The sequence below is a fragment of the Pan paniscus genome, chromosome 10 (assembly GCF_029289425.2).
Source record: "Pan paniscus chromosome 10, NHGRI_mPanPan1-v2.0_pri, whole genome shotgun sequence".
Classification (NCBI taxonomy): Eukaryota; Metazoa; Chordata; class Mammalia; order Primates; family Hominidae; genus Pan; species Pan paniscus.
The window spans coordinates 126,231,867-126,244,667 of NC_073259.2; the positions used below are offsets into that span (position 1 = coordinate 126,231,867).

A 12,801-nucleotide genomic window follows, 5' to 3' on the forward strand; every position below is an offset into this window, starting at 1 on the left:
TGATATATATGAAAGTTTGAGAATCAATGGAAAAGTGCTAAGGGTGTGAGTCAGTTTCAGCTCCTCTGTAAGTCTTATGTATGGCTTGGGGCAAGTCTCTTAATCTGTATTTCAGGTGTAAAATGAGGATAGCAGTACACATTGTGAACTATCGTAGTTGTAAAGATAAAATGAAAGACCATAAGAAAGTGCTTCAGAATACATAAATGTCATTATTTTTCTCTATTCAGAAGGGAATACATGGCATATAATATCTTAAATCTAGTTTTTATAAACTATTAGAAGAGTAAGAAAAACATGATACTGAAATGGCTTTTCTGTTACAAGTTGTTCCCTTCACCTTTAATTTGTACATCTGAGTTGCTGAGGTGTAAGATGGTAAGCTACCTTTAATATTTGAGACATGGGGGAAAAATTGTTCACCTTATTATGAGGCCAGTGCTGTGCCTACATAATAATGTTTAATGTGCTTTCCATTTTTAAAAGTTATTCCATACATCTCATTCAATCCAAATTGCCACCCTATGAGGTGGTAAGACTGTAAGGATTTCCCCCTTTTATATGTGTTAGTAGGCATTTGGGAGTTGAAGGACTAACATAAAGTTACACAACTTCTATAAAGAGAACTGAGGCTAAAACTCAGGTATTTAGCTTCTCAGCATTTTCCATTAGAAATGTTCCAATAAATGAGGCCAGGCGCGGTGGCTCATGCCTATAATCCCAGCACTTTGGGAGGCTGAGGCAGGTGGATCAGCTGAGGTCAGGAGTTCGAGATCAGCCTGGCCAACATGGTTAAACCCTGTCTCTACCAAAAATACAAAATTAGCCAGATGTGGTGGCACATGCCTGTAATCCCAGCTACTTGGGAGGCTGAGGCAGGAGAATCACTTGAACTCGGGAGGCGGAGGTTGCAGTGAGCTGAGACTGCGCCATTGCATTCCAGCCTGGGCAACAAGAGCGAAACTCCGTCTCAAAAAAAAAAAAAAAAAAAAAAGTTCTAATAAATGGCATACTTTCCTGTTTTATACTTTTTCAGTCTGTGATAAAATATTTTGAAGAATTCTGCTCTAGCTAGACATGATACAATGGTTACTTTATTTGTATAAATGACACAATATACACACTAGAGCCACATCATGTGCACCTTTAGCTTATACAAATTTAACAAAATGAGCTGAGCAAAAACTAAAAAATCAGTTTTAATGGTACAGATCATTCTGCCCACCCATGTACTCAATGTATGTGTGTGTGTGTGTGTGTGTGTATATATATACACACACACACATACACACACACACACACACACACATATGTATAGGCCCTGGAGCGAGTGTGAGATAAGATACATGCAGCTTCCTTTCCCTCGGTCAATGTCCAGTGTGTTTCAAGCACTCTAACTTCTAATGGAAGTAGTATTGACTTCTTTAAAAGCAGCGGATTTCACTCATGCCAAATTTTTATGCTCAGGCTCACTGAGGTTGAGTAAAAACGAGAATTCTAACTTTTAAATAGAGATGCTGTCAGCCTATGACATTTAATGCCTTCTTAGTTTCAGTTCTTAGTTTCAACACTGGTCAGAAAATGCTGAGTGTCTGTGTGTGTTGGTGATAGAGAAAGAGGCTCAACCCAGTTTCAGTGATCCTCTTGTTTTCACCAATTAAAAGGATTGCTAATACTCAATCCTTTAGGCAAAGACACAGGAAACCAGGCATTCTTGTGCTTTGTTGGTGGGAGTATAAACTCCTTTAGAGAGCAATTTGGTGATATTTATTTTAAAAATTTAGATGTATGCATTCTTTGACCCAGAAATTCCACTTCCGAAAATGTATCCCCCAAAATACTTGTTTACATGTAAAAATATCTATGTACAACAATGTTCTTATATTATTAATAATACTGTAAAACTTCAACAAAATGTCCACCGAGAAGTGTCTCATTAAATAAATGATATTGAGGCCATACAACAAAATACTATTAGATGAAAAAGAATGAAGCAGAGCTGTACGTGCTGGAAGGTAAATGGAAAAAAGAGTTACAAAACAGTGGAGTGGACATCTGTTACTTTTTGTAAGGCTCAGCTTCCATTTTTCCTGCTTCTTTTTATAGGCTCTTTTTTTTTTTTTTCCTTTTTTTGCAAAATGACTCCCCCTTATCTGGAATCAGAGAGAGTGTTGAATAAGGCATAAGCACATGACCCAATCAAGTTCTATCTCTCCTAGGAATTTAAATCTTGAACAGAAACGATACAAAGACAAAAAGTGGTTGGAGGAGGTACACCGAAATGGCAGTGCCTGGAGAACTGCACATGAGCCCTTGCTCTCTGTGTCATGGAAGTTGCTTTACCAGCGTGGCTCTTCATGTTTTCCCGCTCAGTTCTTCAGCTCTTTACCTACCTCATATCCTTCCAATAAATTCCTTTTCAGCCTTAAGTCAGCCAGAGTTTATTTCTATTGCTTGCAAATCAAATAATCCTACTGATACAAAAGTAATCTCATTTTTGTAAAGTCATATATAATATAGCTGTACATATGTATATAGAAAAAAACCTAGAAATATACATGCCAAATTAATGGAGACTGTTTGAGGGTAGAGATTGGGTGGAATGGGATTATCGAAAAGGTGAAAATGGGCTGATGCTGGTCAAATGGTAGAAAGTTCCAGTTATGCAAGACGAATAATTACTGGAGCTCTAATGCACTCACTGCATGGTGATGATAGTTAACAATGTTGTATTGCATGCTTGTAATTTGCTAAGAGGACAAGTCCTAAATTAAATCTCCCTACTCAACCCCATGCACACATGCACACAAATGTAACTATGCGGAGGTAATGGATATGTTAGTTAGCTTTCATGTGGTGATTATTTCACAATGTATACATATATCAAAACATCAAGTTGTATACCGTAAATACATACAATTTTTATATGTTGATATCTCAATAAAACTGTTAAAAAGAACTTTCACTACTTAGCTTTATGTGTTTCTGTTTTCATCTATTTTCAATGTTCTTGAGTTACTTTAGTAAATAAAAAAGCTCTGAACATTTTCATGAAGGTGGGCTCTGGAATAAGACTAAACAAAAGAAAATCTAGACTTTCAAGAAAAATACTCTTACAGAGTTATTTTTTGCTCAACTGGCTAGAACCTAATACTAATGAAGTCACCAATATAGTTTCTATCATTTTTAGGGAGTAATTATCTTCTGTAACTTTTATTGACATGAATTGTCCCCTTAGCCTCAGACTTCCTCCAAATATCTATTATTAGAATAACAATAAATGTTACTTGAAAAGACTCCCAAATGACTTATTTCCAACTGGCCATTAGCCTTTTTCATTTTGATTTTTTGACTTCTGACAAACTCAAAATGTGCAGTACTGAATCAGCTTCTTTCTTTCTTTCTTTCTTTATATTTTTTTGAGACAGAGTTTCACTCTTGTTGCCCAGGCTGGAGCGGAATGGCGCGATCTCGGCTCACTGCAACCTCTGCCTCCCAGGTTCAAGTGATTCTCCCTCCTTAGCCTCCCAAGTAGCTGGGATTACAGGCACCCACCACCACACTTGGCTAATTTTTGTATTTTTAGTAGAGACAGGGTTTCACCATGTTGGCCAGGCTGGTCTCGAACTCCTGACCTCAGGTGATCCACCTGCCTTGGCCTCCCAAAGTGCTGGGATTACAGGCGTGAGCCACCATGCCCACCCCCCACCCCCCCCTTTTTTTTTTTAAAGACAGTCTCACTCTGTCACCCAGGTTGGAACGCAATGGCATGATCTCAGCTTACTGCAAGCTCTGCCTCCTGGGTTCAAGCCATCCTCCCACCTCAGCCTCCCGAGTAGCTGGGATTACAGGCGCCCACCACCACGCCTGGCTAATTTTTGTAGTACAGATGGGGTTTCACCATGTTGGCCAGGCTGGTCTCGAACTCCTGACCTCAAGTGATCCGCCTGCCTCAGCCTCCCAAAGTGCTGGGATTATAGGTATGAGCCAGCATGCCCGGCCTGAGTCACCTTCTTACCAAAACCTCTCTTTAATCTCTTCTCTGTTTCTACCACATCTTCATTTCCCCTAGTGTTAAGCCCTAGAAATAATTTTGATTCCATCATCTTTTCTCTCGTATCTTTTTTTTTGAGACGGAGTCTCCCTCTGCCACCCAGTCTGGAGTGCAGTGGCGCAATCTCTGCTCACTGCAAGCTCCGCCTCCCGGGTTCACGCCATTCTCCTGCCTCAGCCTCCCGAGTAGCTGGGACTACAGATGCCTGCCACCGTGCCCAGCCAATTTTTTTGAATTTTTAGTAGAGACGGGGTTTCACCATGTTAGCCAGGATGGTCTCCATCTCCCGACCTCGTGATCCGCCCACCTTGGCCTCCCAAAGTGGTGGGATTACAAGAGTGAGCCACTGTGCCCAGCCTCTCTCGTATCTTAGTATATGTCAAGTCCTGTTTACTTTAAACTTCAAATGGTGTTTTGAATCTACTGCTCTGACAGCCACTACCACCAGCCTTGTCCATACCCTATTTCCTGCTACTAGTCTCTTCTCTCTAATCCTGTGTTTCTCAAGCAGTTTTTTTTTCATCATTGCCCCTATAAGGAGGCTTTCTAGGCTTTTTCTCCCTTAATTATCCCCATCACTGAAATATTAATGCCACAGGTAAACTGTGTATCTGTTTATGCACTGTGGTCCTTTGAAGCTGTAATAAGACCTAGGTCACCCCACCCCAACAGGAACCCACTTTCACCCAATGGGGGGCGTTATCACCCCCATTGAGAATCTATGTTCAAATCATTCTGTGTATTACTGTCAACCTGGGCTAATCTCTTTAAAGTACAATTTTAGCCATATCACTGCCCTTCTCAAAAATGTTCAGCAGGCTAGATGTGGTGGCTCATGCCTGTAATCTCCACACTTTGGGAGGCTGAGGCAGGCAGGTCACTTGAGCTCAAGAGTTTGAGACCAACCTGGACAACATGGTAAAACCCCCACCTCTACTAAAAATATAAAAATTAACCGGGCGTGGTGGTGTGTGCCCGTAATCCCAGCTACCTGGGGGGCTGAAGTGGGAGGATCGTTTGAACCTAGGAGGTAGAGGTTGCAGTGAGCTGAGGTTGCGCCACTGTACTCCAGCCTGGGCAACAGAGCGAGACTCTGTCTCCACAAAAAAATGTTCAGCAGCTCACAGCTCTCCCTCTTCCAATAAGACAGCATGCAGAAAGAGCCTGAGCCTGGCCTACATGTGTTCAATACATTTTAGTTTGCTTCACCCTTTTTCCTTCTCATTTCAATGCAGTTCTCTAACAAGGTTCTATCAATTCACTTTTGTATTAACTGTGCCGGAAGTGCTTGTTTCCCTCATGTAGGCTAACACTGGGCTTTTCTCAGACTTTGATACTGTTACCACTGTGCTAGATCATTTATAAAGTTTTCTCTGCTTACTCCAGGTCACAATGATTTTCTGTTGAACACAGTATTCTGTATTCCTCATCTCAGTGAATGCCAGCATATCCATCCAACCTCCCAAATTAGAAACTTGGAAGTCACTTCTGACTTCCTCTTCTGAAATTCCCATATCTATTTGGTCAGGATTAACTATCAGTTCTGAGTAAGAAATGTCACTCAGATCTAATTGCCTCTATCCCCACAGCCTCTTCCAGGCTAGAACTGGAGAAAGAGCATCCTGGCTGACCTCACTGCACTTTGCTTTTCATGACTTCTATCTCTCTATCATACTGAAGCACTAATCCTTGTTTTTGTTTGTTCGTTTTTTTGAGATAAGTCTCACTCTATCACCCAGGCTGGAGTGCAGTGGCACGATCCTGGCTCACTGTAACCTCTGCCTCCTAGGCTCAAGTGATTCTCCTGCCTCAGCCTCCTGAGTAGCTGGGATTATAGGCGTGCACCACCATGCCCAGGTAATTTTTGTATTTTTAGTAGAGACGGGGTTTCACCATGTTGGCCAGGTTGGTCTCAAACTCCTGACCTCAAGTGATCCTTCTGCCTTGGCCTCCCAAAGTGCTGGGATTACAGGCATGAGCCACCATGCCTGGCTGATGCACTAATTCTTCAAAATAAAGAAATGTCTCATCATGTCATTACCCTGCTTAAAAATCTCTCATGGCCACTGCCTTCAGGCTAAAAGTCAAATGCCTTGCCTTAAACAAGGGTCTCTACATTCTGCTTCCAACTAATATTGTTCTGCCCGCCACTCTATATACACAGAACTCTGGTCACACTCATCTTTTCATCAACAGCAGAGTCATCTAAGCCCTCTCATGATTGTATGCCAATGATACTTTATTTCTATGTCTAATATGTCACCTAACATATTGTATTGTAATTAGTCTGTTACATGTTTTTTTCTGCTCTTAGACTCATAGCCATTTGAAGGCAGGGAGTACAGCTTCTTGGTATCCCTGGTGTCTAGCACTCACTCTGAGAGTGCTGGATGATGGAATAAATGCACTTAGTTATAGAGCATCATAATGTTACTTAAATGTTTTATGCGGAGTCACAAAAATACAAGTCCTTGACAAGTAGGCTGAAAACAAAAATTCTCGATTCTACTTCTTTTGATTCTTCATTGTGTGATATGGCTTATAATGGGAGTTCAATAAAATTCTATTACATGTATTTAGATGGAGTTGATTCCTTGTTCTGTGAGTGGGCTTCCTCTTATCAATAGTAAGTTCATTCTCTGACTTTTTTTGTATACCTACTCTGTGTTAGCCACTGTGCTAAAAGGCTATAAAGGCTAGGGATATAGGAATGGACCAGGCAGACATGGTCACAAGCCTCACATAGCATATTGTCTCCTATGTCAATGACAATAGTTACGAGCGTAATAAATACCTCCCGAATGTTCTGCTGCTCCACCTCGTGCCGCTTGATCATTATTTTCCGCTTGAAGAAACGACAATTTTTGTCGTAGTACAGTCTCTGTTGAGTGAGAAGGTGGGCTTCCTCTTCAGCCTGTGTGTGCTGCAAGTTCTCTTTATGTTTGGAGATCCGCTCTTGCTTCTCTTTCTTGGGTGTGCTATGGTCCTCATTCATTTCCTAAAAAGAACAGACAAAAACCAAGCCGGTCTTACTAAATGAAAGGGACTGTAACAGCTTATTGCAACTGAAGATTAAGTTATTTGGAAAGCCAATGCAGATGTAAGCACAGAAAAGCTTAGTGTTGTACATCCTTCCCCCAATTTTTTTAATTTGCTCATTAATTGAGTATTAAGTGAGAGGGACACTTGTGAGTTTCTGTATCTTTGGTTTCTCACTAACAGAAATTATTTGTTCACTCATTCACTGGACACAAGCTTAACAAGCTCCTATCATGTGACAGGCAGTGTGCAAGATATAGGACACAAAGGTGAGTAAAAGGCCATGATAACTGCCACCATGTGTCTTTATTATAGAATCAAAAATTAAAGAACCGCAGAAATGAACTAAAAATTACTGTGATCACTGCTTTGAAGAGGACGTACTTGGCCCTATAAGAATTTAATAGAAAATATTTAATCTTGGTAATAACTAAGAAAAATTAGTCGGAGTTAACCAGCGGAAAAGGAAAGGGAAGAATACTCTCAGTAGAGAAAACAGCACGTGCAAAACCCTAGGGGTTGGAGAGGAAACATGGTGCCATCAAGGGCTGAAAGAAGGTCAGAGGGGCTGGTGTAACGTAATATGAGATAAGTCTGGCCAGGTAGGCAGGACCATTGAGGCTTTACAGGCCAATGTAAGGACACTGATCTTTAGTATAGGAGAAATGGATTTCATGCATGTGAGAGTGTCATAATGAGATGCATTTGAAAATGATTACTCTGGCTGCCATGGGGAGAACAGAATGAAGGAGGCAAGAACATATGAAGATAGCTGGGAGGCTACTGGAAAGGTCCAGGCAAGAGAGATGGTAGTAGCTTGGACAAAGGAAGTAGTGACAAGACTGAGAGAAGCAGACAGATTCCAAAGAGAAGAGGTGACTATGCAAATGTCACTAGTTTGAATTTTAGGAAAAAACATTCTTCACTTGGGATTATAGAGTAAACAAACCATCTATATTTTCCAAGGACAAAATTCACAATTTTTCCAGAACATCTGAGCAAAGGAAACAAAGCAGTGAATCAGGACCGTTAAAGATGTTAAACTGTGTGGTGAAAAGAAGAAGACTACTTGTTAAGAAAGTACAGTATACTCTTCTTTCTTCATTTGGTTAGCTACTCACTCAGCTAAAATCTCCTTTAGTTGCTAACACCTATTTTACTTAATGTTTTGTGATGCCGATATCATAGACTATTTTATCTCTTAGCCAAGAAGTCTCTGTAAATCAACTTTCAACTATCCTGTTCCAGTGAAGCTGTAAGTGAAATCTTAGAATCAACAAGAGAAAGTGTTGTTTTCAGAGTAAGCTGGAGTAAGCTGGGATCACAAGAGGAAGCCTGGGTCATTCATCTCTTCATGCCGTGATGTCACTACTTGGTTGGCCATTAACCACTAGACTGCAGACCCCGATTCAAATATAATCACAAAAATTTACTCCAAAATCAAGAATAAATTATTTCTGGACCATCTATCATTCTGTATTAGATACTCCTGTTATCTATCAAAAGTGGTGATAATGAAAATTTTTTTTTGTCATTCCAAGGACAATATCTGTAAGTATATAAATATCTAAATATATATGCCACTTTAGATAGTCTGAACTAAGCTTTACTTCAGAAAAAGTAATATTAACTTTTGCATAGAATGGTCTAGTGGGGTTATCTCAAATTGGCTTCTGGCTTTTTTTTTTTTCATGAGCATGTTCAAAGACGGAAGTGTAGGCCTGTGGACTTTGGCACTCAAGTCTGAGTATGGTGAGCCAAAAATTGACGTATGCTTGAGGACTGAGTGGGGACTCTTAAATGCTGTTCTGTGGGAAAATCTTCTAGAAGGTAGAGTTCATGAAATTTCCAAATATCTCAATGTTACAAAAACTCAAAATGGTGGCCATAGTCATAAAGTGTGGCCTCCAGTGGATGAGTGGACGCGTGGAGTTAGAAATAAGGAAGGTATCTATTTATTTTATTTTACAATTTTTTTTTGAGACAGAGTCTTACTCTGTTGCCCAGGCTGGAGTGCAGTGGTGTGATCTCGGCTTACTGCAACCTCTGCCTCCTGTATTCAAGCAATTTGTCCTGCCTCAACCTCCTGAGTAGCTGGGATTACAGGCGCCTGCCATCAAGCTCAGCTAATTTTGTATTTTTATAGAGATGGCGTTTCACCATGTTGGCCAGGCTGGTCTTGAACTCCTGACCTCAGTTGATCCACCCACCTTGGCCTCCCAAAGTGCTGGGATTACAGGCATGAGCCACCGTGCCCAGCCAAGGAAGGTATTTAGAGTGGAGAAAAACCTCAAAATTTCTTAGGCTATCTCTGATCCAGCAACATCATATTATGATATAAAAATTAAGCTCAAGCCAATAACTCAGAGAAAATGGAAAGAATGTGAACCTTCTGAGTTGGGCTATTCTCTCTACACCCGGGTTTTCTAGACCTTATGGTGTCAGAGATTCTACCCATTCAGCCAGTGTAAATCAAATACAATTTTCTGTTAGGTCTAACAATTACCAGTGGCTTACCTGGGCAGGACAAAAAATCCCTAGGCCCACCCCAACTCCCTTGGTTTCACTTCCTAACTAAAAAAGAATTGGAGGAGAACCTTGCTGAGTCCTCTATTGCTAACCTACAAATCAGAATATGAGCTCAGGCCAGGCGTAGTGGCTCACGCCTGTAATCTCAGCACTTTGGGAGGCTGAGGTGAAGGATTACCTGAGGTCAGGAGTTCAAGACCAGCCTGGCTAACATGGTGAAACCCTGTTTCTACTAAAAATACAAAAAATTAGCTGGGCATGGTGGTGCACGCCTGTAATCTTGGCTACTTGGGAGGCTGAAGCAGGAGAGTTGCTTGAACCCGGGAGGTGGAGGTTGCAGTGAGCCGAGACTATGACATTGCACTCCAGCTTGGGCAACAAGAGCGAAACTCCATCTCAAAAGAAAAAAAAATAAAGAATATGAGCTCAAACACATGATTTTATATATACTAAAACAATGCGCCATATTGAATTTTATTAAACCTTAATACACTTAGTAAGTCTACAAATAAGAAATACTAAGGTTTATGAGAAGAAAAGTCCATGGAGCTGCAGACGATTCACCTGTAAGTACTGGTAAAAGGAGAACTGAAGAAATTTGAGCTTTCAGATCAAAGTGCAGTTCTTTGGGAAGAACTCCTAAGTCCACTAGTGGTCTTCAACCAAATATTCCAGAATCAATCATTCATTTACCAAATATTCACGTGTACAGGGCACAGGGATACAGTTGTGAGCAAACAAAAACATGGTCTGTGCTCTTATGATGCTTACCAGTTAGTAGAGTAAGTAGCTCAAATAATCATTAAACAAATGTATAATTAAAGGCTCTAGTTAGGAAACCAGAGACATCTGTCTTGGCTGAGGCAGTTAGAAAAGGCTTCCTTAGGGAAGTGACATTTAAGTTAAGATCCTAATAACCAATCCCGCGTTGCACAAGGAGGAGAAGTAGGAATTAACCGAGCAGAATTGTGGTCAGGGAGGGCTTGGGGGTAGGGAGAACATCTTGGCGGAAGAAACAGTATGTGGAAAGACCTTGGGGAAGGGTGGAGCTTGATAAATTTGAGGAACTGAAAGGTGACCATGGTGGCTGGTGCAGCGAAGAGTGGGTTGAGGGTAGGGGCAGCATTAGTGTGAGATGTCACTGAACGAGTAGGCTAGGAGGAGACTGTGTAGGGACTTCTAGGATTTTGACTTGTCCTAAAAGCAATGGGAAGACAATGGATTTCAAAACTATGCAGTAGAATGACCAGATTTATGGTTTGAAAAGATCACTTTGACTGATGTGGAAAATACATAGGAAGAAGACAAGAATGGTTTAGAGTTATATCAATGGTTCTTGAAATGTGGTCCCTGAAGCAGTAGCAGCAGCGTCATCTGGGACCTTGTTAGAAACACACATTTTCAAACTCTACCCCAGAAAATCTAGGGATAGATTTTTAAAATCTGAAAATCAGTCAGATAAAAAAATAAATAAATAAATAAAATAAAATCTGAAAATCTGGGGGTGGGTTAGCAATCTGTTTTAATAGCATTTTAGGTAATTTTTTTTTTTTTTTGAGACAGAGTTTTGCTCTTGTCGCCCAGACTGGAGTGCAGTGGTGCGATCTCAGCTCACTGCAACCTCTGCCTCTTGGGTTCAGGTGATTCTCCTGCCTCAGCCTCCTGAGTAGCTGGGATTACAAGCACGTGCCACCACGCCCAGCTAATTTTTGTATTTTTAGTAGAGACGAGGTTTCACCATGTTGGCCAGGCTGGTCTCCAACTCCTGACCTCAGGTGATCTGCCTGCCTTGGCCTCCCAAAGTGCTGGGATTACAGGTGTGAGTCACTGTGCCCGGAAAGCATTTTAGGGTATTCTAATGTAAAGTTTGAGACTCACTGGACAAGAATATTGATCACAATGCAAGATGAGTGAATGTTAAGTTCCAACCATTCTAATGGCAACTTGGTGAGAACAAACATTGGTATCCTTACCTCTTTTATTTTTTCCTTACAAATCTTATACTGCTTCTTCTGACTTTCTAAGAAAGTTGTCAAATCTTTCTTTTGCTGGGCCAAGATCTGTTGCTGGAACTTCTTCTCATCTGCTGCAGCTACCTTTGCCTGATAAAATAACAAATACAATGTAGGATGAATCTATTCTTTACATAGAATTCAGTGATCTATATTCTCCAGTGCAGTAAGACAGTCCATGAGTGCTAATAATGAGACATTTTTGAACAAATATTAAAAAATAATTGTTTTTCTGATTTTCTTGTATCTTAAATAAACACAAAAAAAAAACACCAGAAATTTTCACCATTAATAAATTCTTGGCTGGGTGCAGTGGCTCATACCTGTAATCCCAGCACTTTGGGAGTTCGAGGCAGGCAGATCACCTGAGGTCGGGAGTTTGAGACCAGCTTGACCAACATGGTGAAACCCAGTCTCGACTAAAAGTACAAAATTAGCTGGGCGTGGTCGTGCATGCCTGTAATCCCAGCTACTCTGGAGGCTGAGGCAGGAGAATCGCTTGAACCCAGGAGGCAGAGGTTGCGGTGAGCTGAGATCACACCACTGCACTCCAGCCTGGGCAACAAGAACAGAACTCTGTCTCAAAAAAAGAAAAAAAAGAAAAAGAAAAAGAAAAATACATTCTGAATTATGGGAAAAATATGAAGGTGAACCATAAACATGCTTTACTGAACACAAAAACATTCATGGGATGAAAGGAGACCTAAGAAAAACATTTTTTTTTTTGAGATGGGGTCTCGCTCTGTCACTCAGGCTGGAGTGCAGTGGCTCGAGCATAGCTCACTGCAGCCTAAAAATCCCGGGATCCAGCGATCCTCCTGCCTCAGCCTCCTGAGCTGCTGGGACCACAGGCGTGCAGCACCAGTCCTGGCTAAGTATTTTTAAAAAATGATCGTAGAGACTGGGTCCCACTATGTTGCCTAGGGTCATCTCAAATGCTTGGCCTCAAGCTATCCTCTCTCCTCAGCTTCCCAAAGTGCTGAGACTACAGGCATGAGCCACCATGCCCGGTCAGAACTAAGGATTTAGTTCTGATATAAATCTAATAAAGGTTTTAAAATCATATTGTTGATAGCCCAAAGGTTAAGTTGTAAAAATGTATAAATAACCATGCCTGGCCAGTTTTATTCCAAGAATCAAACTCTAACTGATTAATTATTCCAACTG

General features: G+C 40.9%; 1 protein-coding gene across 6 annotated transcripts in view; it reads right to left on the bottom strand.

Moving 5' to 3' along the window:
* TAOK3 (TAO kinase 3) overlaps positions 1 to 12,801 on the bottom strand; it is a 223,663-nt gene that overhangs the window by 15,721 nt on the left and 195,141 nt on the right. For all 6 annotated transcript variants that reach the window (XM_003832408.4, XM_008957798.4, XM_057299542.2 and 3 more), the window contains 2 exons: positions 11,596 to 11,724; positions 6,849 to 7,052 (listed from right to left, as the gene is read on the bottom strand). In XM_003832408.4, the coding sequence (XP_003832456.1) occupies positions 6,849 to 7,052; positions 11,596 to 11,724 (333 nt within the window). The remainder of the gene's footprint in view (positions 1 to 6,848; positions 7,053 to 11,595; positions 11,725 to 12,801) is intronic.